This window comes from Crocuta crocuta, unplaced genomic scaffold (assembly GCF_008692635.1).
Source record: "Crocuta crocuta isolate KB4526 unplaced genomic scaffold, BGI_CrCroc_1.0 scaffold164, whole genome shotgun sequence".
NCBI lineage: Eukaryota > Metazoa > Chordata > Mammalia > Carnivora > Hyaenidae > Crocuta > Crocuta crocuta.
Genome location: NW_027530016.1, coordinates 1,704,439 through 1,731,021, shown reverse-complemented (window position 1 = coordinate 1,731,021; position 26,583 = coordinate 1,704,439). Strand labels below are relative to the sequence as shown.

General features: G+C 40.1%; 1 protein-coding gene across 1 annotated transcript; it reads right to left on the bottom strand.

Moving 5' to 3' along the window:
* On the bottom strand, positions 1-26,583 carry THUMPD2 (THUMP domain 2 tRNA and snRNA guanosine methyltransferase). Its single transcript, XM_077764228.1, has 9 exons — positions 26,452-26,583; positions 24,397-24,806; positions 23,144-23,221; positions 20,794-20,846; positions 19,152-19,239; positions 12,355-12,426; positions 11,530-11,644; positions 3,871-3,979; positions 1-930 (listed from the first exon to the last, which is right to left on the bottom strand). Exons 1-9 carry the CDS (start codon positions 26,534-26,536, stop codon positions 600-602), a joined length of 1,341 nt encoding a protein of 446 aa, XP_077620354.1. The 5' UTR covers positions 26,537-26,583; the 3' UTR covers positions 1-599.

Here is a 26,583-nt window from a genome sequence, read left to right as displayed (position 1 = left end):
TGACATTTAAAAACATTTATTAATGTTTTTAGAAAAAGAGCAAACTTTATTTTCTATCATGTTGGAGGATACTGGCTTGATTCTTATTGTGGTTATTCCCATTAATGTTTTACAGAATATGGGACATATAAAAGGTGTTGCAAATAAAAATTATTTTCATTCCAATGGAGAGGAAAATTATAGGCTTAAGAACGAAGTTTAATATCAAAAGAAGTAACACATCAAAGCTTCTACGTTTAAAAACCTCTGATAGTGAAAATATCGTCAGCCCTGTGATGAGCGCAATGCACTTCATGGGAACCTCTGAAAACCTGTGCTCGAAGTTGCAGCTCCAGCTCGGAGCCAGTGCCGCCTGAGCGCAACTCCTCACATTCCGATGGAATACAAAGTTCGAGGGTCCTTTCGTAGGAATATTCATTCACTGGTCTTTGTTGGCAACTTTTGGCTCTTCTGAGGATGAGGCTGGAACGCGTCCTGCCTTTCGGGGGAGTCTGCTTCCCGGAAACTCTGTGGCCCCATCGAGATCCCAAGACAGCCACCTTCGCTGCTGCATGGCTGACGTACCTGATGTACGAGGACCTGAACCTGGTGCGGGCCTGCTAGAGTCCAGAAGAGTGCAGCTTCCTGTATTTGCATATGAATGCATCCGTCCTCCCAAGGCTAACCTTGTGGCATTCCACTGGCACTAAAGAGCCAAACGGTGGCATTCTGTCCAAGCACTCCTGGCTAGTGGCTTCGAAGGACGATGACACGGTCTCTGATATGCCAGTTTTTTCTCCAGGATTCAAGCGCTTTTTGACTCCAGGTTCAGGTTCATCTGTGTGGCTGCCCCTGGGATTCAAAGGGCTGCTGCTCTGTTCGCCATCTTTGAGGCGCCTGTGGTGCTCCTCGCTGAGCAACAGTACAATGGTTCCGCTGATGTGAAGCACTCTGTGACAAAAAAAATGATAATTGGTATGAGACTTTCTTTTTAGACAACAAACAATCCCACTTTATTTAAAATATTTGGTGTTTTTAATTTGAAATTTAATTTTATCTATTTAAACACAAGGTTTTGATAATTAGGTAGTATCTTCCATACTGCATATTCATTATAGTAATTATGGAATCACAAGCACAAATCTGCTTTAATTATCTATTTTTACTCTACTTAAAAGGAAAGCCTCAAAGTAATTCATAGTCACATTCTAATAAGTGATTGTACAAAGGAAAAGGCAAATGAAAGAATCCTATAGGATCAGCACATACTAGGCTGATGGCAGAAGAAAAGCACCGGAAAGAGTGCGGACACGGACAAAGGAATGACAACAGGGAAGATCAGCAAAGGAACGGGAGACCTCAGAATGTCAGCCTGTTGAGGAGAATTACTCGGTCACTGGACCAAATTCTGTGGAGCACTTCTATGTGGAAAAAGTGACGAGTGAACACACAGTCCTCAGAGCTGCTCAAGAGATTACTGTCAGTGGGAGAGAGGCGAGTAGAGAATTCCAGAGGGTGCCAAACGCTACCCTCTGGGCAAGTCCGAGGTACCCTGGGAACACGTTAGCTGGGTCCCGAATGTGCACCGTGAGTTAAGGACAAGCGGGAGTGAGCCAGGCCAAGTGACAGCGAGGGGCCGGAGCGAGGCAGGGAGCTGGAGGCAGAAACACAGCAGAAAGGAAGAGGTGAGGAGGGGGAGGCACTGGAAGAAACTCAGCGTGAGGCTGAATCAGACGGGTGGAGGAGGAGGGAGGAAAAGAGTGCTGTCTGGAATGTGCTGGGGGACCTAAGGAAAAGGGCGGCCTGAGTTCCAGTCGCCAGTTGGATGTACAGCCTGGAGGCAACAGAAGACCAGGGCTCGAGGCAGAGACTTCGGAGTTGTCAAGAGTACACAGTGCATAAAGCTGTGACGGTGGATGACATCTCCTGGGGAGGCAGGTTAGAGTGAGAAGAGAAAAAGGGCCGAGGCACAGAGGCTTCACAGTTAAGGAAGGAGAGAGGGGGGAGGGGCCATGGGACAGAATCCTAGGAGAAAGGCTGGACAACAGTGACGGCACGGAAGCCAAAGGTGTACCCTTTCAGGATGGGATGGTCTCCACAGTGTCTGACGCTACAGGACTAACGGATTAGGACCACACGAGGCCATCAGTGAGCCCGGGGACAGCAATCTTAGCTGAGGGCAGGAGCAAATGCTGGTCTGCCAGAATCGAAGGGGTACTGGAAGGGGAGGAAGCACAGATGTCAAGTGTAGACGATTCTTTCCAGAAGTCTGGTTGTATAGGTAGGAGAAAGGTGACAGCTAGGGGGCAAGAGTTAAAGGGAATCTCCCCCGCACCCAACAAAGATACCAGGAGCTTAGAAGTAGCTTTCCCTCATCTAAACGATCAGTGAATCAAGACAAGTTTGTCTCCAAACGATACTATATTAGGCTACACTGCCTATGTAAAACCTCCCAACTATAAAAAGTGAAAAATCAAACCATAAAGGCTGTGGGTAGGTGTCAAGGAAGCGTGGTCACAGGAGTTCCTTATATTCCAATACATATACTTTCAACTGGTCCTACTGAGGCATTCAAATTATGGGGGGAATCTTGAATCTCTTCTGGAAAGGTCCAGGTTAAATATAAGTCATTGCTCACACATATTAGTATTTCACTATGAGTTGGCTTAATAGTATGGCTGGTGAATTACCTACTGGGCACAAAGGCTGTGGTTATGAACGCAGGCTGCAGGCCAGAATCACCTTGGGAGGGGTTAAGAAATACCGCCACGTTCTACTCCAGACCAACTAAACTGGAGGGGTGGAGAATGAGCTTCACTGTTTTTTAAAAGCCCCTGAAATGATCTTCATATGAAGTTAGGGCTGCAAAGTCTGCTTGAGGAGAATGTGTTACCAGGCAGAAGGGAGTGCAGGTGCTCAGGAAATGTCTGAATTACAGGTGGTGCCCAGCTTGCAGGTTAGGTAATTGTGTAGCAGGGGAAGGGGCTTAGAAATAAGATAATCCAAAAAGAAGTGTGTAGCGTCCAGTTCACAAGATGGAGATGACATGGTTTTAGCTGGATTTGGACTTCATGTCAAGCTTTAATTTTCCTTACAGAATGTCAGCTTTGACACTGAATTTTCTCCATCCAAATCCATGGCTCATTGTTTCTACTGGTGACATGATTTATATACAGGCTCTTTACCTGTCGTCTTCCTCTATCAAACGCCCACTGATACAATTTAATGACTTGAATTCTTGGTCATATCTTTTTATTGCTCCATGTGTTCTAGGTTCTCTCCTTTACCAGCTTAAATGAACAGAAAAAAATACATATTCTGGCTTCACTGTTTGAACTTCTCAAAGAAATACTTTCCCTGAATTATATTCCCTGAGGCCAACCTTAGACCCCTTGACATGAATAACACTTCTGAATTTTCATTTTACAATCAGCAGTGTTGTAGCCTCTCTCTGATACTGAATGCTCCTTATGTGAGTTCTGTTGTGGGGCTTAGTAGCTGTGATCTTGAGAAAGTTCATCTTTCAGGGTCCCAGTTTCTCATCTGTGAAATGTGGCCAATTAACACATTAGGAGGTGGGGTTTTTGTGAGGTTTATAATACGTAAATTACCTATCTCAGTGATTAAAATATAAGTCACTATTCCAGATATTCAGATTTTGGGCAATAATGAAAAATTAGTATCTTTTTTGGAATAAAACTTAATACAGTATAAGATGATATGGAATAACTATTTCAATTATAACCTTCTGATTTGAAACCTTAGAAAATTTAACTACAAAAATTCTGAGAAATTACTAAAATGCAATCAAATCTCAGCTGAGGAACTAGTATATATTTTGGTTAAATGACCAATAACTCAAAAACTATGAAAATTAGCTCAACAAGTTACCTCTCCATTTCTTGTAGAATGCTTTTGATGTCTTTCTCTAACTTAAACTTTTTCCCAAATGGAATGTCAGAAATAATAATATCGACACTCTCCGAAGGCAATGGCAAGTCTGAAATACAAAAACCAGAGAATCCTGTTACATTAAGTTCAAATATTTACAAGCTAAATATAAGAAAATTGAAGTATGCAGAATTATTTTTGCATATTAAATACAATTTAGGGTTACTAACATTGTCTCCAAAAAATTACAAGTTACTAAACGGCTTTTCAACTAAAAAATAAATGATAAAGTTATTATATCCTGTTCTTTGAAAATTGGTTTTTCTGTTGTGATAAAATATGACATAAATTAAGCAAAATTTTAAATTAATCAGAAAATTGAATTCTCTAAACATATTACATGAATAGAAAGTTGCTAGATCCAAGAAGAAATAAATTGTCTAGAAAAACCTTTTACAAATCATATTGTCTTTCATTTCCCTCTTCATAGTTAACATATAAAATTTTGCATGTGNCACTGGATGTTATGTGGAAACTAATTTGACAGTAAACTATTTGTAAAAAAAAAAAATTGTGCATGTGTATATCTGTTTTTAAAAGGGATATGATCTTAGCTTTCACTGAAATTTTAAAAGAGACCCCAAAGGTTAAGAATATCTACATAAATCCTAAGACTAGAGAAAATGCTAAATAATGAATAATCAACAAAATGAACATTATTCCTAAATAAAAGTAAATGTAGCATTTGATTACTGAATCTGAATTTTTCTCATCTTTATATTTCTCAGAAATTGGGTTACCAGAAGGTCATACACATAATCTTAACTTCCACATTTTCTTTTTTTTTTCCTTTTTAATTTTTTAACATTTATTTATTATTGAGAGACAGAGCATGAGCATGGGAGGGGCAGAGAGAGAGGGAGACACAGAATCTGAAGCAGGCTCCAGGCTCTGAGCTGTCAGCATAGAGCCCGACGTGGGGCCCGAACCCATGAACCATGAGATCATGACCTGAGCCGAAGTCGGACACTTAACCGACTGGGCCACCCAGGCGCCCCAACTTCCACATTTTCTGAGTGTACTTTTCACTTTCTACTTATTTTACTTCCTCCATCCATCATATAATAGTTATATATTCTTAAGGTAGATGTCCCAATTTTCATTTTTTGAATAGTATTTAATTCGGTAAGAATCGAACACAATTTAAATAACCTTTGCTCTTCTAAATACCATATAAATTTTTGTTGGCTGGAAATTTAAAAACAAAACAAAAAAATCCCATTTTCGGGGAAAGTCTAACGAAACACTTCATCTTTCCTAGTTCTAACCCTTACTTGAGATTAGTAGGAAAAAGAATAATAGGTTATTAGAAAAAAAGTATCAGGATAATATTCTTTTAAAGCCAGACATGAATTTTTTTTCCTAAGTCATATTTTAGCTTCATGTACTTAGTTTTAGGGTGTTGATACAGGACACGTACATTTAGATACCGTTTCTATACTTTATGCAGGACTACTCAAGGCAATGTATGATGAAGGCAATCACGGTTACCAGATATTTTATACAGGAGAAACAGTGCAATGCAGCAGTTGACTCTAGAGTGTGAGCCCATGTCTTTCTTGGGCGCACACACACACACACACACACACACACGCGCTAGCTGCCCAGTTTGTTCAGTTTGGTAACATTTTTTTTCTTCTGTCAGTCTCTATTTTTATTTGCAACTTTCCTACTCTGTATTATATAATTGGCTAAACTGCTTTAAGTAATTTTAGAAGTGGAAGGAATAAACTTAAACCGAATACATTTTTTTTTTTCAAAAAGTTCCAGAACTAAGCAATGCTATCTTCCAATAGAGCATAAAATAAGCTTTTGTTGATGTGACTGAGAGTGCAGGCAGGTCCCGCCATCACACACCTTGCATCTGCCACTCACGAGCTACCGGACTTTGGGAAATGGCTGCCTCAGTTTCCTCGTCTGTAAAGTGGGGTGAGGGTAGCCATCTCAGAAGGTAATGAGCGAGGTCATTTACGGAAAGCACTCAGGGTAGGGCCTGGCACACAGTGAGCGCTCAATGACTGGTGATTATGTACAGTGTTCTCCCTGGGTGTACAGGCAGATGATGGCCAGCTCAAGACCAGTGGGCCAGGACCCTTCAAAGGGCCTCTGGAGAACACGGCACTTCCTTCTCACGGCCCCCCAGGTGCGTGCAGGGCCACTGCTCCCATGGGGGCCTCGATCGTCTCTTCCTCCAGCAGCGGTTCTCAAGGCCACAGCCGCCCCTCCTGGGCAGCCTCGCCAGAAGACACCAGCAGCCGCGGAATCTCCTGGGAACCACGAGTGCGAAGTCCCGCTCCCTTCATCCCTAACCTACTATGTAGTGCGTGTCAGAACCGACTGGAGGGCTGGTAAAACGCAGACTGTCGGCCCTACCGCGTGAGCTTCTGATGAGCAAACTCCTGAAATCAGGAGCGCCTGATCCATAACTTTCAACACATGACATCTTTTAAATAACTAAATGCCTTGAATGGCCTATGAACAAAGAGTCTGCTTGTTGTTAAGGAGATAATAAGAATCTGAAATAGAACATAGCTCAAAACAAATATGTAAAAGTCATCCCTTTTGTATAACTGCAGGATGACTCAAGAACATGAAAAAAATGCACAATACTGGTGTATCTTGAACAAAAGAAGTGCTCTCTATCTTCCTCTTGCTGGAAGAAAAATGGGTAAGAACTGCTTAAAACTCAGAATTATGGCCCTAATATATTTTCTTCCAATAGGTTTTAAGAGTCTTCAGGATATTTTTTTGTGCATATTGATTTTATTTTAAAGTTTATTTATTTATTTTGAGAGAGAGAAAGGACAGTGTGAGTGGGGGAGGGCCAAAAAGAGGGAGAGAGAGAGTCCCAAGCAGGCTACGCACCGCCGGTGCAGAGCCTGACATGGAGCCGGAAGTAGGGTCTGAACTCATGAAACTGTGAGATAATGACCTGAGCCGAAACCAAGAGCCAGACGCTTAACTGACTAAGCCACCCAGGTGCCCCTATTTATTTATTTTTAAATGTTTGAGAGAGAGCAAATGTGCACAGGGGAGGGGTTGGGGGACAGATCCAAAGCAGGCAACAGAGAGCTCGATGAGGGGCTGGAGCTCACCAACCGTGAGATCATGCTCTGAACCGAAGTTGGATGCTTAACCAACTGAGCCACTCAGGTGCCCCTAGGGATTTTCTTTCTGAAGCATCTGATAACACTGAATGAAAACTGGCAACATTTAACTGTCTGCAAAGGTCTTCTATTAGTGGAACTAACAAATCAATAGCTATAGCTTCATTTCGTTTATGTACATAAGAAAACTTGGAACTGAAAATGAGCAACATTAATTTAGAATAGTCATTTGATCTAAATGAAAAGTCATGCTTTACAGAGTGATAGTTAAATGCATTTTCTTTAGCTGCATTTGATAAATGGCGGTCTTTGGGCTCAGTCCCCTTAAAATAACTGTGATGTTTTGAAATAAATGCTACACACTCCTATAAACAGATCTGTTTCATTTGGTTAGTGATACCACCATGGGCCCCTGGTGGCTGATGAATGTCAACAGACACTTAAGTTATGTGTTTATCAGCTTGCTTGAGAAATGGAAACTCTGTATTTACTTTTTCATGAGACCTGTGTTTTAAGAACTTCCTACTGTTGAAAGAGTTTGTTTCAGAATACAAGTGTTATCAAACAATGAAAAAGGATACCATACAATAAACTGTAAGGCCACTGGACCAAAGAGAGCAGTCCAACAAGTCTCTGTGGTAAGCTTTTTATCCCCTATTTCCACATACTTCACATACACCTAACCCATCACTTCCCACACTGCCTTCTGATTTCCCAAACATGGAGCCTGGCAGCTTCGTGAATCTTGTATAATACATCCCGGGCCACTAGACACGTGGGTGGAACACCAGGGCCCAGGCCAGCAAGGGCAGGATAGGTACTAGAGGAAAGCTCACACTGATATGAAGGAAAACGCAGCCACATTATGGGCAGCTTATGGGTGTACTGAAAAAAAAGCACGCCTTATTCCTACAAGGGTAGAAATGAATGACACCTAAGAACAAAGCGCAGTTGTTAACAATATGCTTGTTACGGGGCACCTGGGTGGCTTAGTCGGTTAAGCGTCCGACTTTCACTTAGGTCATGATCTCGCAGTTCGTGGGTTCGAGCCACGCGTCGGGCTCTGTGCTGACTGCCAGCTCAGAGCCTGGAGCCTGTTTCAGTCTGTGACTCCCCCTCTCTCTGACCCTCCCCTGCTCACGCTGTCTCTCTCTCTCTCTCCTAGAAACAAATAAAGCACGTAAAAAAACAAAACAAAACAAAACAATATGCTTGTTATAAATTCTCACTGAAGTAATGTGTGACAGGCTATAGAATGTCTACTTGGAAGGAGTGAAAACATTCCTTTTTTCACCTGTCAACAATTTTGTCATTTTAATTAAGTTATACACGTGTTTCTTTTGCTCAAATCTGTATATATTACAGCTCTCCATCTTATCCTAGGAATGCATATATATCTGTAGATTCACAAAAAACAAAGCCTAACCAATGACTAATTAGTTCCCAAGATACCCTGTAACATAATATCCATTTGGTTCCAAATTTTCATTATAATTAAAACTTAGGAATAAACACATGCAGTTTCTGCATATTAAAGGATCATCTCCTTTTATACTAGTAGAAAGCATAAGGTGAAAGTTACTAAAAAGGTAGAAAAAACATAGTCATTAAAAGCTCACAAAGAGAACAAAGATAGCAATTCTGCAGAAACAAATCACGATGGGAGTATCACTAACTTCCCAGATGAACCCATGTTTACTGAGGTCCTTAATCACGCTATGTTAGGCAGCGTGCTCTGTGTGCTTATGTGACAAATCCTCACCGCAGGCTCTACGAGGTAGGGATTACCTTCGTAGATGGTAAAATACAGAGGCCCAGGGTATTGCTGAAGGCCAGAGAGTAAAGAAACAACGGTGGAGCCGGGATTTATACTTGGTCTGTTTGATTCTGAAGTCTGAAGTAAAGACTTTTACTCTAGTAAAAAGATGTGAAATCCTCACACCGGTCAATGTTGAACAAGGGATTCATGGGTCTCATCATTCTACACTGGGTTTATGATTAAAGGTTTGAAACGTAAAACCAAATTAGTGAAGAAAATAAATACTTGGATCCAGCTCCAATGTCCACCTCTTAAGCAGAGATGTATTATGAAGGGCTAATTATTAAACAGTTAATTATGGCCCCTCTGTACCAAGATATATATGGTTCCCTCTAGACTGAAATTTAATATTAAAAGGTTAGGCTGATGAAACAATTTAAAATAGATGGTTTATTCTTTTCTCCAGAGAGAGTTACCCTGAAAACTATTAATTCACCGAAGAAAAATCTATAAATGATGTAATGTGAAAAATGTTTTATCTCACTAGTAATTAAGGAAAAGGAAGTTTGGAAAACATACCAAATTTGGAGTTCAAAAAAGCTGTAATAAAATGGTAATACCTAGTCTCGACAATGGTTTAGGGAAACGTGCACTTATGTCTGCAGCTGCCGTGGAGAAGCCTCACACAACTTCTATTCTCAAGTGCTCTCCCTTTTCTATGTTTCCTCACTCCCAAGGGGATCTACTGGATTTAGACGTTATCTATGCTGCTACTGCCTCACCTCTCCCCTAAACTCCAGATCTGGGCATGGGGCTATTAGCTTGTCATCTTCTCCACTTGGTACCCAGTGATCACGTGGAATTTATCAGGCTCCCAAATTCCAACATGCTCTGCAGCGGTTTTCCCCAGTTCCGAGGGCGGCGACCCCACCCTCCGGGTGCTTACATCACTCCTGTTCACTTAACGTGCCACGTTGAATCCAACAGCACATCCTGCTCACTCCACCTTCAAAACTTATGTATCTGACCTCTTCTCAACACCTTCATGAAGAGCGCTTGGGGCCAAGCCACCATCATTTCCTACTGTATTATTGCAATAGGCTGTGCCTAGTTACTTTGTGTCCTGTTTCCATCCCCTCTGCTGTGGTCTATTCTTGACATGGCGGTGACAACGATCCTTCCAAAAGCTAGGATTCATTTGGCTACTTGGTGCCATAGAGAACCTTTTGTTTTTAACACTTTCATTATTTTTAAAACTGAGCCTTTTGCTTGTTTTTAAAGTGAAATCTTGTGGGGAAAAGCCCCCCCCCCCACATGAAAATAGATAAAAATGGAGTTGGAAGCATGGCGGAGGTCAGATGGAGTGCTCAGTACTTCCCTCCCAATGCCTCCAAGGCGCTCAGGAGATCGTAAAGGTTTGAAAAACCACTGAGCTGCAATAGCTGATGAAGCCAGTCCAGTCTTCTCCCAAGTAACCTCCCCCCCCAAATAGCTTTCCGAAAGAAATCAGAGTTCATGAGAGCTGATTTCGGCCTCATCACGCTTCGTTTCCTCTAGAAACCTACATCTTATCCCATTAAAACTTTGACAGAAAGATTGAAAAAATAGTCATCGGCAGTAAACAACTCTGAGATCTCAATCAACAATACACCTTCTTGTTGGGATGAGCACCGGGTGTTGGATGTACGCAATGAATCACAGGAATCTATCCCCAAAACCAAGAACATGCTGTACACACTGTATGTTAGCCAATTTGACAATAAATTATATTAAAAAAATTTTTTTAATTAAAAAAAAAAAGCAAAAAAACCCCCAAAACCAATACACCTTCTTCTCTGGGGCTGCTTTATTACGTTTTGACACATAGTTACCCTAACATCTTCTTGATACTCTATTACACCTCCACTGCATTAAAAAAATCTCTAAACAATTATTTTGTTTCTCCAGATTATAGGTTTAACACTGGGACCATCTACTACCTATTCACACCGGATCAAGAGAATGCCATTTTCTTAGTTGGGAATTAAATGCACTCGTTCCTAAGGGAGAAAGATGTACTAGGGGAAGGGAAGAAAGGGGAGAAAAGAAGGAATGTGAGGCTTGTCTAAAATGATCTATATACCATGGATGGGTCTGAGGGAAATATTATTTTGATTGGACTCAGCAGAGCCAATTCCTAGTCTGTTATTGCTGATTCCCCAGTGGGTTTCCCTCTACCTCACAGGGTGACTAACTCTCCTGGTGTGCCCCAGACCCTCCCAGTTTTAGCACCGGAAGAACTGGTTTAGCAAACAGGGAAGGCTGGTACCTCGTTCCTATTTACTGTCCAGTGTGAGGCAAGAGAAAGGTAAGATATATCAGAACATTTCAGTTTATCTGGAAAAAATCCAAAGTTTTTATTATTATTATTATTATTAAATATTATTTTTATTCTGTCCTCTATTTTATGTCTATAGTAAGTGATCTCTGGTTATGATATGAGGAACAGATCACATACAACAAACACACCTTAAAGAGGCACTTTCACTTAAATGCTTAGGGAGACTATATAAATGTTGGTACTAATAATCTTTTGAAAAATAAGTTGTAATTATAATATTGGAAATCAATCAAGTATTAGCCCCAGAGAATTCAACCTTTACATATGGAAAGTGAATACTATTTAATATTATGACTCTAAATATATTTACATATGTTCATTTTCCCAAATGTTTTGCATTTTTAATGTCTTACCTGTAACAGAGACTTGAAGTAACTCAATTTTATCCTTAAGGCCTGCAGCTTTCAGATTGTCACATGCACCTAGTAACTGTGAGTCACTGACATCGGCACCCACGTAATATACATCCTATGAGGAAAGAAATTCATGTTTTAAGTATAAATGAGACTCCCCGACATTTTATGTAGTTAAGAAAACCTACTTCCTTTCTCTCAAATAGTGAAAATGAATTGAATGGACTCCTTAATTCAGGTTAAAACAAACTTATGGTGGGGCGCCTGGGTTGGCTCAGTCGGTTAAGCGTCCGACTTCGGCTCAGGTCATGATCTCATGGTTCGTGGGTTCGAGCCCCGCGTCAGGCAACTAGCTCAGAGCCTGAAGCCTGCTTTGGATTCTGTGTCTCCCTCTCTGTCTGACCCTCCCCTGCTCATGCTGCCTCTCTCTCTCTCTCAGAAATAAATAAAACATTAAAAAAAAAACGTATAGAATTTCTTTAAAATGATATTCAATAGTAAAAAATTGTAAGTTTTTATTAATTTTTAAAAACTATTAGTGTATTTCACAGTAACAAATACTTAAAGAATTTGGGGATGAGCATAATCTGTCATGACTTATCACTGAAATTGGCGCACATTTTCCTAAATTTATCATAGGATTTTAAGAAATAACACAGCCATTTAACCCTTCATATTCCATTCTGACAAAAGTAAATAGCAACTCATGCAATCAAAACTAATTAATCCTGAAAAGACAATCTATTTGTAAAGAACTGGTCAGGGAAAATACATATAATGATTAAAGGAAACACACTGCTTGATTTACCAAACTTTAGTACTTACTGGCCATTCTTTAGCAGCTTCCAAAAGTATTGTCCCAAGTCCACACATTGGATCTAAAACAAATGCACCAGCCTACAGACAGAAATATTGACTTGGTATTATTCGGTCTATCATAATACGTAACAGAAACCTAAAACTCGAAGAATCAAAATTTCAAGAGTAAAGATTGCTTTTTACACTTTATTAGGAATTTCAGGTGGTTAAAGCCAGAAGGTAGGCGCATGCTTGACATGTATGAAGATTAGGAAGGTCACTGGTGTGGCCAAAGCAGAGTGAGTGACAGGGAAATGCAGTGTTAACATTAGAGGTAGTCAGGGTATTCTGTCAAGATGGACTGGGTTAGGGGGTGCCTGGGTGGCTCGGTCGGTTAAGCGTCTGACTTCAGCTCAGGTCATGATCTCGCAGTCTGTGAGTCTGAGCCCTGCGTCAGACTCTGTGCAAATGGCTCAGAGTCTGGAGCCTGCTTCGGATTCTGTGTCTCCCTCTCTCTCTGCCCTTCCCCACTCACATTCTGTCTCTCTCTCTCTCTCAAAAATACGTATTAAAAAAAAAAGATGGCCTGGGTTATGCTACATGTAGTAACAATCCCCAAATCTTAGAGGTTGAAAACGACACATAGTTAATGCTACGTCCCCTCAGAGGGGCATTGGGGGCTTCTGGTTCGTAGTCTGGGAGACAAACTCATGAGGTGGTCACCATCCAGAGCACTGCCATCAGAGGGGAAAAAGAAGCATGACATAGTATGTACTTTCTTAAAGGTGCCATCTGGAAGTGAGACACATCACTCCCACCAACAATTAACTGGCTAAAGCGTGTCAGTCACACACACACAATTTGAAGAGGTGAGGAAAGTGTAATCCTACTTGTGCCTGGGAAAACAAGAAATTTGGAGAAAAAAACAATTATTCCCATTCTGGGGGAGGGATGTCACATTACGTCACATCTTGTAGGTACTGTAAGAATTCTGGTTGTTTTCTGAAGAATGGGAAACTGGAAGGTTCTGAGCAGAGGAGTAGCATGACATTACACTTCAAACGGCTCACTCTGGCTGCACTGCTGAGAATGGACCAGAGAAGGGTAAGAGTGTTAAGAGGGAGGCTAGTTAGGGGATGCCAGCAAGAGATGATGGCGACTTGAATTAACAGTGGTATTGGTAAGAGTGGTGAGAAGTGGTTACATTCTAGATATGTTTTTAAGGTGGAGCCAATGGGATGGACTGGATGTGGGATGTTAAAGAATGACAATAGCCAGAAATGACTAAAGGTTTTGACCTGAGCATATGGAAGAACGGACTTCCCTGTTACTGAGATGGGAAGAGATGGGGAGGAGAAGCTTCGAAGGAGACAGGAGTATGGTTCTGGACATGTTAAACTTTGAGATGCCTCTTAGACCAAGTATGGATGATGTCAAGTGATTTGTTGAACATATGGGTCTGGAGTTCAGGGGAGAGGTTCAGGCTACAGATACGAAGTTGGGAACACTCGGTGTTAGTCATAAATGATATTTAAAGCATCAGAACTAGATGAGTCATCTAGAATGTGAGAGAAGTTAAAAAAGAAAAGTCTATGGGTTGGACCCTGGTGATCTCCTAAGTATAGACGTTGGTAGATGAAGATCAGCCTTGCACACTGACAGCAGCACATACTGATGTAGGAGGAGAACCAGAGTGGTGTTCCAAAAAAAAGTGGAGAAACATGTTTCAACAAGGAGAGTGGTGATGACAGTATCAGAGTGCTAACAGGTGAGATGAGCAGTGTCAGTGGAGTGTTGGTGATGACAGCCTGACAGAAGTGGGCACAGGACACACGGGACGGGAGGAAGTAGGGACACCAAATATGGACAACTATTTTTAAGGGTTTTTCTGTAAAGGGAAGCACAGAAGCAGCATGTGGGTTCAGGAAAGGGCCATTTTCTTAAGTTGCAAGAGACTAAATCAAGCGTATGTGCTGCTGGGCGTGTGCAGCAGAGAACGTCCGCCAGTGGGCCCGAGGCGGCGGGTCCGGCCGCAAGCCCTGGAGGGAAGCAAGGACAGCTCCCCTGTCGCGAGGGCGGTGAGGCCGAGCGCGTGGGTGAGGCTCCAGCGTGCTGGTGAGGAGAACGCGCTGCAGTTCTCTGCTGAGCCCAAGATGTAAGTCAAATGAGGAGCAAGAGAGCGACAAGTGTGGGCAAGGAAACGACCGTCCTGGCGGAACGTGGAATCCAAGCCGCGAAGGTGAGCGGCGCGCGGCGGTGAGGCCCCAGGACCATCCCCCCGCGGGGGCGCAGGACCTGTGTGGCCGGGCGCCAGGGGAGCTGACCCGGACGGAGAACGAGGCTAAGAGCAGGCCTCCGGAAGCTGAGATTCATGGTCTGCGCATGAGAAGGTACAGGATGTGAGCAGGGCAGGCCGTCAGAGGTAGGGAAGCCGAGATGCTAACGGGTCGGGTTACAGAGCGGATACTGAGATCATAAAAGCACTGTGACAGAACAGTGGCCTCTGCTCTGGTAGGAATGACACAAGAGAGGTCTACCTGTGACTGGGACAGTTTCCCAGCACGTGCTTCAGAGGCACAGAGAGGTTCTGGGCAGAAGGAGCAAGCGGGACACCTACCACCTCCAGGCCCCTGGTCCCGATAGGTCTACAGAGGAAGCAGAGCCCTCAGTGCACAGCCAGGCTTCCGTCAGAGCCAGAGGACACCTAATGGAAAGAAACATACTGTGCTTCAGGAGAGGGAAGGGGAGATTCTCCTCTGGCAGGAAATTCGAAGGAGAGTATCCTATGGATGCCCCCACGAAGGGGGGAGAAGTGAAAAGAACAGTGATCTAAATAAATGACAGCTTCGTTAAAAATAACAGTGGTCTGAGACCTAATTGTCATTAAGATCTTGGTATGTGTCAAACACCGTGCTCCTCCTCTCTCCAACACGGTCCCTGCCGAATGAGGCAGTCTGACCTTAAAATCCATAAATGTCAACACAGGACCTGCTCTCGCTGCGACATTTGGGTACAGGGGCAGAAGCAGACAAGTATTTCTGTATGCTTATCTTAACAACTAAGACTTACAGAACTTGATTTTCTTTAGGATTTTTTAAAAAGTTTTATTTCTTTCTTTTGAGAGAGACAGCACAAGTGGGGAAGGGGCAGGGAGAGAGGGAGAGAGAGAATCCCAAGCAGGCTCTACACTGCCAGCACAGAGCCCGATGTGGGACTTGAACCCACGAACTGTGAGATCATGACCTGAGCCGAAATCAAGAGTTGGAGGCTTAACCGTCTGAGCCACCCGGGTGCCCCTTCCTTTTCAGGGTATGTAGGAAGGAGAACAGTGTGTGGTACGAATGAAAAATATCTGACATCCTCACGTTTAGATGTCACTGCTAACAGTGCTGGCTTACCCAAGGTTGAGCTGTGTATGCACTGCTCTGGGTACCGCGCTCCCTAGAGGGGGCTGGATCAAGGCTAAGTACTGGGATCATTTACACTGTGGGTCTTTACTCAACTCCTCCGCAACAGCTGTGCTGTGCTACTTCTCACACGCTTTAATATCCCGATGCTGGTGGTCACATTTAGAGGAACATTTCTTACTCTAGGTTCTGGCAAGGCAAACTGACAGTAAGGGAAAATTTTAACAAGCATTATCATTGGATATTTTTAATTTACTTTCTACTTTTCTGACAAATGGATGTTTATGTCAAGACAAAGGTAACATTTCAGGCTTGTAGGTGGTTATATAAATTTATATTTATATAATACACACACACATATATGTTGTTATATAAACTGTGGTGAGATCATTGGCTATTTGGTAACCGTAACTCACTCCTTAGACTAAAAGAGATTTGGACTAAAGATTAAAATCAAATAACAAAGACCATCATGGATTCTGGGAACATGATAATCTCAGAGCAGCTTTCTTCTTTTCTCTTCCCCTCCAAGCTCTTCAGTTCCCCTGAGCCCAAGTGATGGTCAGACCTAGGGGCAACTAAATGCCAAGAGATGCCCTGGGCTTGGTTTGGGTCCCAGAAAAAGGAAGTGGCCTGGGGCCTCTGCCACGGCTGGGTGGGGGGTTAGAGACGAGCACCAGAGCCCAGAGGGGGAAATCACTGGAACCGGGGAGAACGTGGTCTGCAGAGATCTACAGACCTGCAGGGAGACCCGTGAACAGGAAAGTTCTCCCCTAGAAAAGGTTTCCAGCGTGGCCGACAGGGTCTCCTTCCACTGCCGAGCCCAGTGGTGCCACCGATCTATCTGCCCTTTGCCAGTTACAGGATTTTAGCCATTTAAAGTATTTTAATAACCACAATTGACTCTCAGTGAGCTTAAAAAAAAAAAAAAAAGGCAAATCTAAAGGGTAGGGGTCCATCAGTAGCAAGAGAGTGAACGAGCAGAACAATCTAAACGTGCGTCTAATGAAACAGGACTCCAGGAGAAGACAGGTAAGTATCTGAAGAAAAGGGATAAGAGCTTCTAGAGATATTCAAATGTAGTGCGCACACATGCAAAACTTTTCGAAGCTAAAAAACAATGATTTTTAAGCTAAAATGTTCCAATGAATAAAGCAGAACATATTTCTATGACTCTTGTTACAGCCTGGAAGATAACATTCAAGAATAAGTCAATATGTAGAACCAAACTATGAAGAGATGGAAACCAGGTGAGAGAGGATAAGCAACTTGGAGAATAGCACCAGGAGGCTTAACATGTTTATAATTTCAGAAGCAGAAAAAGAAAGTAGTTTAAGGTAAAAGCCACTAGAGCAAAACAGCTAGGACAATAATAATTAAATAATGAAAGAAAGAGTGCCTGAGCCAAAGAAATAATAACAATAACTTCTGTAATTATTATAGTCATAGTTATTACTGTCATCGACTTAAACACTTTCTATATGCCATGCACTGTTCTAATCATTTGAGAAATGCTAATTCACTTAGTCCTCACATGACCCTAGGAGATTATTATTTTCACCTTGCAAGTGAGAAACTGAGGCACACAGTTAAATATCTTGCCCCAAGTTTTCTAGGAAGTCAGTGGTGTGACCAGAATAAGAACTCAGCGTGGGCTGAACAGAAAACGCACATATGTAAGTATATCCTGCTAATATTCCCGAACTTTGGAGGATTAAAGGGAAAGTCTTACAAGCCCCCAAGTGGAAAGACAGGCAGCTCTAAAGGAAAAGGAAATTGTACTGGTGTGTACTGCTCACCTAGCACACAGGAAACTAAATGACAAGGGGACAGTGTCTACAGACCTCTGAGGGGAGGGGACTGACACAACTCTTAAAGCCATCTGACACGCGTCTGTACCCCAGGATGAAAAATAAATTTGAGGATATACAGGAATTTCAAATTGTGTATTAACTGGACGCCACATTTGAAGAAATTGCCTAAGAAAAGACTTTGACCAAGCAACAAATAAACCAGAGCAGAAACCTCAAATACAGAAGAACAGTGGGGAAGAACGATACACCTGGAAACATGTCTTTGTTTGCTTACATGGAAAAGTGAGTGTGTGTGTGTGCGCGCGCACGTGTGCACAATGACAGGCTGTGTAACGTAAGTGCTAAATAAGAACTTTTGAAACAGCAGGGGCATACTGTGAGGGAAATTCTTACACATGATAAAGAATTTAGTACAATCTAATAGTTGGGTGCTGAGAGGGGAAGGGTGTAAAAATGCTTCAAAGGTCTCATTGTAGGGAGGAGTAAAGAGGGGGTCAGGAGAAGAGAAGAAAAGCACTCTCGAGGCCTCATATTGTGCGAGGGAAGAGGGTAAGCTTAGAGTTTTTTGGTGGTAAAAAGCGTCCCGACAGAGGAAAGAGTTGATAGCCTGCTTTAAAGCAACAGACAAGTCCCATGTGTTTAATTAGGAGAGAGGGGAACAGAACAATTAGTGAAACAGAACAATGCAGTATAATCTCCAACCTCAAGGAGAGCAATGAAGTGAATATCAAGTAACTTGATCAAGCCAGTGAAAACAAACAGTGTAAGAAGTTAAAAACAGAGTAGAATAGGAAAAAACACAATCAAGTGTGTCTGTCATAACACCGAATTCCCTCACTGGAGGACAGAGACCATCAGAATGGGATCAAAACAAAACAAAACAAAACAAAAAAAGCAAACCGAAAGCAAAGTTGAAAATAAAGCAATGGCAGAGAAATGCAGCAAATGCATAGAAAAAGACAGGACTAAAAATATTAATAAGACACAAGAAATTTAAGTTTAAACTCAATAATCGCGATAAAGAGAACTTCATGTTACAATGAAAAGACACCATTTCTGATGAAGTGGTAACGGTCATAAATGTGCACATACCAAACTAGACCAGAGCTGATGAAAGCAACGGCTAGCAAAAATGCAAATACAGTAACATGATGAGATTTTGAAATACCTCTTTCAGACTTGTGCAGATAGTAAAACAGTAATACAGCGGGCATTTGTTGACTAAAAAATAAAATTACTTTCTTATGTCCACAGAACATTTATAAAAATTATCGAGATCTTGGTCATAGAGAAAAAACTTAAATTTTAAGAAGTGGAGGTTTTACGGGCCACGGGATTGTGAAATAAAAGATTAGAAATCATAAAAACGTAGCTATCTTTGGACTCAGCTTTTTCATAACCAAAACGCTGTCAGAAGTTCAACGATATGTAAAAATAGATCACTGTAGCAGTTCATAAGTGTAAAAGGCAAGAGAAAGAAAAGGACAGAAGAAAAAGAGAAATGAGAAGAAAGGAAAAGAAAGCAAGCAAGCAACTAAGATGCCCATCAATCAGTCGATGACGGAAAGGACCTTGCTGTCATCAAATGAAAACTCTTTCTCACCTGAATCTCAGCGAGAGAGGCCATTGCCCATGCTATGGTAGACCTCAGGCCTGCTGTCCTGACGTAAACTCTGCTGGCTAAGGGCACCCTAGAAACAAAAGAACCTGATGACATACCCAATATTACTGTATGTTAGAGAAGAGCGTGATATAAATAAAAATGACTCACCTGTCCGTATCTGTGACCTCCTCTTTCTATATTCATCTAACATACACTAAGAAGCCCCTGGTTACAGAATATTTTAACCTTATGACAAAAATACCTTCTTTCATTGGCACCTCGTCCAACCAGCCAGTGTGGTATTTCAGAAAGGTAACTTTGTTACACGCTGAAATTTAAACTCTTAGGTGTTTAGCTTGTAAAAATCTACTCACATATGCAGGAGATATTTCTCAAGGGTTAATATACTTCCCTTTCTTCCCACATGGAATAGGCCTTTTCTCGTTGATCCCGAGTCAGCAAGAGGAACATCATGTTCTGTGACCAGAGGTGTGGTATGGGAGGCAGGGCTGAATGGAGGCTAACCCTTCAAATCTGTTTTCTAGAAAAAAAATCCCTTTTGCCAGTTTGCTTTTTGCTCATTTGCATCTTTCTCAAAAGATGAAATGAAGCATGACACTGCATTGTCTAAAATAATTTATGGAATGAAGGGCTGAAGCACACATCTCCCAGATGAGTTCACTGGCCTCCACTATGTACCACTTCATACTTTATCCTTTGCTTCCTTACTGTTACTATCGGTGTTTCCAGATTTGATGGAAGTTTTCAAAATATTATTTCTACCTTTCTAAATGTAATGAACAAAGAAGCTTGATAAAAACTATTATAATAACCTTAAGCATTCTTTTTTACATTCTGCTTTGGGCTTACAGATGCATAAGCGTGAGCTTAGCGCAAATGGGGTATTATTATAGAATTTTTATAATCTTTAAAAATATTCCATGCCTAGAATCTAGCAAAAGGGTATCTAAATCACATTATACTGTGTAAACAGGGATGTGCATATATAATGTGTTTAATTAAGATGCCAACAATATTTACAGGCTTCCAAGTAAAAAACTGGAAATCACTATTTTCATCCAACCTGCTCTTTCTTCCTAAGGCATCTAGAGAAATACCTGTTATGTAAGTGTTCAACAGACATTTTGAAGTAAGGAAATCAATCATTTGCATTTATTATTATATAGTACCCTGCAAGATTAGAGTGATACCTGAAGTAGATTTTAAAAACTGGAAATATTCTCCCACGATAAAAGAACAATGACAATAAAATTTGTAGAATGTATAGGTGTGAATTTTAAGAAATGTGCTGTATTTTCTATTTTAATAAAAACTCCAGATGCCAAAAGACTAAGGGCTTGTGAAAATCATTTAATAATAGAAATAATTAGATATAATTTTCAGTTTGAATCATGTAATCAGTGAATGATTATAATCAAATCTTTTATAGCTCGAACTGGCCAGATTAAATCATAAGCATTATGTACTAAGAAAACACTTTAGTGACTCAAGTAGAGAACTCTAATGCTTTGCTCTTAGCCCCCTCTGTTACATCGATGTTTCATACTAGAAATAAGGGCATGAAGTTCTTACTTTTATAAACTCTAAGGGACACACCTGAAGCTTAGAGAGCAATAGCTACCTGAACACGGGGATTCCCACCACAGAGTAAATGTCATTTAGATGTATGAAGATCTGAAAGAACAAATAGAGAAGTTAGAACAGAACGGGAAATACATTACCAAATGCACTGATAATTTGAAAACTTCCATGTTGAAGCTGTATATAATCTATATTTTATCTCTTATTTAAAATTTTTTAAATAGCCCTGTATTTTAAAAAAAAAATTCTAAGGCCTTGTTTGTCATATATGGAAAAATGTCCCATAATATATTTATTTTTAAAGTTTTATTTATTTATTCTGAGAGAGAGCACAAGTAGGGGCGGGGCAGAGAAAGGGAGAGAGAATCCTAAGCAGGCTCCACATTGCCAGTGCAGAGCCTGATGTGGGGGTTGAACTCAAACTGTGAGATCATGACCTGAGCTGATGCTGGATGCTTAACTGACTGAGCCACCCAGGTGCCCCCCATAATACTTTTTCCTGAGTAGAGGCAAAGTAAATTTTCAGTACATTCCATAGAAAGATTCTGCTGATAATTTGGTATACAAGATATGTGTATGGAGAATCATGTTCTGAAGAGATCTGGAGTTCTTTCTTCCTTGGGGTTCTCTGAATTATCATGACTGGTCAGACTTTTCAGCATTTTGGGTTAGAGAAGACTTCCTAACCTTAATTCTTCCCACCTTAATTTTAACTTCAAATTAAGATGTGAGGTCACACAGGATCATCACAGGCTATACACATTTCCAGGGTAACAAAATTTTCTTCAGGCCACAGGTATTATAGCAAGGGTGACCTTTTCTTTCTCTACTATCTGTAGGTGAGTTTCTTCCTCTCTATCTCCCTTCTTCTGTTAGGTCATAAAGAGGATTTAAATGTCTCATGTCACAATTAGTAGCCCGATTAAAACTTAAAAGTTAGAATCTTACTTTCATACAGTCTGATAAAATTTATGGCATAGTCTAACTCTGCTGTTTGATCTCAAGAGCATTTGACCCTTAATACTTTCGCTCTAAGGTTATTTTTACTATATAGTTTGTTTAATCAAAATTACTCCAATATCAACAAATTTTTATCAAGTACAGAATGATCTGAATGGACTCCAGTGAGTCAATTAAATCCTTAATCATCAAAGTAAACTTTCCAATGTTTTGCATTATTGATTTTAGCAAAAGCGTTTATTAGAATTATTTTCTACTTAAAATTGATACTAAGGATGAGATACAGTGATATTTTTACAGATCAAATTTCCTCATTAAGAATAGCTTCTCCCACTATAACATTTTTCTATTAATTTTATAGAATAAAATTTGTTAAGACTTGATTCTTCTGTTAATTTTGTTCACAAATTTTACTGTGTGATTTTACTGTTGTCGATTTTGCTCTGTGTTATTTCTACCGATAACAGCTATTATTAATTACATGAAATACTGATAGGAATTAAATTGGCAAGGTGTATTTAGCGAAACTGTGAGGAAACTGTAATTCTCAGACAGTGAGATGAGGTCAAGGGGAGGTATGGAGACTGAAACCAGCAGAGGACAAGGTAAGGGAACTGGAGAGGGGAGGTGGGAGGAGGGCCCCCTCGTGATACAACATTCTTGGGGTCAAAATGTTTTTCATGACAGTAATGAAGGACGTATACCAGGCATTACCCTGTAAAAGTGAAAATATCAAATAGAAACATTAAGAGATAAAACAACACGAAATGTTCTCATATGGCCAGCTACTCCACTTAAAGCTATGTAAGAATAAACTTACGAATCAATGAATCATGAAAAGGTCTAAACCATCTGTCAAATTTATCAGATGGTTTTCAAAAAAGTGAAGAATAATTTTTATGGCTAGTATTGGTTTTCCCATATAAGTGTTTTACTTTGTCCCAATGAAATATAGGGAAACCTAATTAAATTAATTTTGAAAACAGAGGGAAAAAAAAAGAAAAAACATAATCCCAGAATCTTAACAAAGCCATATTAACATACTATTGAATCCTGTGTAGGCATTTTTGTTTTATACATATATATTTTTTAACATTAGCTAGATTTATTTATTTACTTACTTACAGTATTTTCTATTTTAGAGATCTGTTATGTATTCTAGTGATTGTAAAGGGCAACTCTAAAATTCAACTGTGACAAAATAATTCCATCCACAAATATCTTACTTGGATAAGACATTTTCGCAGTGAAAAAATACTAGCAGAATTATCTGCACTACTGTACTATTAGGAGGAAAATGGACTGCTGGATCCATGCAGACATGCTTTTTAAAAACTCTGCAGCAACACTGAAAAGTGCAGTAAGGATAGTTTACATGGTCTTTAAACAATTAGGTCATAGGCACATAAGATAAAATGAACATTCAGTACCTCTAAATTTGGATTCCTCAAATCCGCTTTCCATCCAAACTGTTTCATAAGAGCAATTCCAGTTACTCTTCCTACCTCCTGGAAAAGCAGAAAGTTAGAGAAAACAGAACTAAACCTGAAAATTTTACGTTTCAAATGTAAGCAAAAACTAAGAGAGCATGTAGAAAAATCAGGTCAGACTGTTTGATGGTAAGTCACGGTTGTAATATTAAAATATGACACTAAAGCATTTTCTGTTCAAGGCAAGAAGGCCGCATTTTGCCTCTTCGACCCCCCAACATCTTACATCTTACATCAAACATCTTACAGCGTTGATGCTTCCTCACATGTAATCGTTATTCTTGTAACTTTAGACAGCTGAATTAACCAGATCATGAATCGATAAAAATGCTCACTGTGGGTTTTGGAACATAGATACAAAGTGAAAAATGAACTATTTTAGCTACTACAATCCTCTGTGTTTACAAATTACCAGAACAACTGAAACTTTAGGGTCTATCTGATTTGAAGGCTGGTTGGAGGACCCAGACCTATGCCCTGACATCACTGAACTTCGTAAGGGCCACGTCAGAAAGTATTTCGAAGGAAACTGTGGTATTCCTTCTCATGGAGATGAGGGTCTCGTGCATTTGTGTATTTGTAGTCTGGGTCCCGGTGACAATCACACACACAAGGCATAGTGCAGAGCAGCCGTTTAATAAACACAGAACTGAACTGAAGAGAAAGCCCAAAAGCTTAGGACAATAAGGATTTCCAAATGTAAAGAATACCTGAGTTTAAGGAAACTTTGAGGAGAAAGGAAAAAAAGGAGGTCATTACATGGAATGGCATACTACTATTCTTAAGGATCTGAAGTTAAGTTAAAAAGGAACATGCATTTTTAGGGGCGCATGGGTGGCTCAGTCGGCTAAGTGTCTGACTCATGATCTCCACTCAGGTCATAATCTCACCCTCTGTGAGTTCAAGCCCCGCAATGGGCTCTGTGTTGACAGTGTAGAGCCTGCTTAGGATTCTTTCTCTCTTTCTCTCTCTCCCTCTCTCTCTCTCTCTCCCTCTCTCTCAAAATAAATAAACACTAAAAAAAAAAACAAACCTGAGAATGCTTTTTAAAGAGATTTAATTACATGACATTATGCCTGGTTATGTGCCTCAGCCTATTTAATTGTTCTGTGAAAGGCCGTCATCTCATTTTAAATCTAAACAGTAGTAAATCCTTTGAGAAAATGGAACCCTGCCTTGGGAGGTAAGTGTACCTGTGCAGTAAAGGTCTTTGCAATAGCTCCACTGCAGCGACAAGAAACTCTGAATGTCAAGTCGTTCTGGTTTTGGGCATCAGCTGCTTTTACTACATCGTTCTGAAGTGCTTCTTTAGATTTTTCTCTTTTAGTGAGAAAGTCTCCTTGCTCCCATGTTTCTTCTTCTATTTGCTTTTCTGGCTGGCATTCCTTATTCTCTTGTAACATTTGCAATTGTTCTGTTTTTAATTTCTTAGCATTGATGATGTCATTTGCCTCCACTTTTCTTTTTGGCGGGTTATCGGCTCTTTGAAAAAGTTTGTCCTTTTTTGCATCATGTTCAAGAAGATTTTTCCAAGTTGAAATGGTATTCAACCAACTTTCTGGATCATCAGTTATAAGTCTTTGTATTTCATTTAGTATCTTTCCTAAATAAATAAGTTCACAGTTAATTCTACATTGAAGCTTTAAAGACAGTCTATTACTATCATCATCTTCAAATTCTACTACCTTTATTTCTTTAAAATAAGCTTTATTAAACTGTTACATGAATAGTGAATTCACCTTCACTTGGAGTTTATATAATTTAACATAAAAGTATTGTGCAGAATAAAGGTCGTTCTTTTTTTTTTATTATTTTGAGAGAGAGCAAGTGAGCATTTGAGGGGGGCGGGGCAGAAAGAAAGGGAGAGAGACTCATAGGCAGACTCCACACCAGCAGCACAGAGCCCAGCACTGGAAGCACAGAGCCCGATGTGAGGCTCGAACTCACAGACTGTGATTTATGATCTGAGCCAAAACCAAGAGTCTGACGCTTAACCAACTGAGCCACCCAGGCGCCACTGAAGTTCATTCTTATATTCCATACTTAATATGAAATTATTTAAAAATTCCTATAGAATTATCATGTATTTTGGCAAGATCATTTGTATTATGATAATATATATCTATACCTTCAATATATGCATAGGCCTAGAGTATGTATTAATCTTTGAAATATGCAGATCTTGCCTATAAAAACTAGGTGAAAAAACAGAATAAACTGCAAAACAAAGCTTAGAAACAAGGGCAAATGAATCTTGAGACTATCTTAGACCATACAATAGTAGCATACATCATACAATGAGTTTTCATAAAGTGAGTTTTCATAAAGTAACACTTCAGATATACAACCCATTCATAAGTTAGGGACTGCCCGCATGCTCAATACAATGTAATTGTTTTTTGATGAAGAAGGGTCAAGATGTCCCAACAGTAATTACAGTATTCTCTAAGATGAGAATGTGGAATGTTGGGATGAAATTCTATCGACCCCAGGGTATAACACCTGAGGATCTGCTTTAAAACAACATTTCTGCCCTGTCTTGATTTCTTGCCATTTATATCTTTACTAACACAGTTTGGTACAGACCATAATATTACATGATCTCATGTGCACAATCAGCAATTAAGATGAAGTTTAAGGTAACGTTTAGTCTAGCAGTATCTGACCCTTTATTGTTGCTTCTATTAAGATCCTTCAATTATTTTAGCAGCATATTTATAAAATTAGTGAGTGAACAGGGAGTGTCTTAAGTCCCCTTTAGCTGTAATGCTTTATTAATGGGTACAAATTTATTTAAAACCTTAAATTTAAGGACCCCCAAATGAAATTTTATTACATAGTATTCTTTCCAGTTAATATAATTAATCAGTTAAAAAGTACGAAGTGACAGTTTTGATCAGCTTACTAAAACCATGCATTCTGGGTTCTTATATGCTCCTAAATCTAAAGAGAAGCAATGGATCACATGTATCTTTAGAGAAGGTGTCTGGTCATAATTAAAACAGAAGAAATATGACTCAGGACACTAAGGCTCAGATAATAGGTAGCAGGTTGCAAAGAGACACAATTAGGTGACAATATGATTAATATGGTGGTAATATTCGGGAAATATAGAAAAATACATAATTAGTGATTCCACAGGTATGAATGAATCTTAAAAATATGAAATGGCTACAAATTAATTACTGGGCAGAAAACTCTGGAGTATAATATATCATGTGTGTAAAAGCAACAGGCATATACTGTACCTTTACTTACAGAAGAAACATTAAGTGGAAACTGCTTTTTAATCAGCAAAAATAATCTTTCTGCAGATTTTAATTTTCTCAGCATATTTAAGTTAGAACAGGTGGTGAAGAAAACTTTCCCTGAAATATAGT

Bases quoted from the DNA above. Each gene is read 5' to 3' on its own strand.
- THUMPD2 (XM_077764228.1), bottom strand. From the start codon at position 26,536: ATGCTGAGAAAATTAAAATCTGCAGAAAGATTATTTTTGCTGATTAAA. The intron at 12,427-19,151 runs GTGAGAAAGAGT...TTCTGTCTGTAG, and splicing joins CCTCTCTCGCTGAGATTCAG to GCTGGTGCATTTGTTTTAGA. The intron at 11,645-12,354 runs GTAAGTACTAAA...CTTTCCTCATAG, and splicing joins AAGCTGCTAAAGAATGGCCA to GATGTATATTACGTGGGTGC.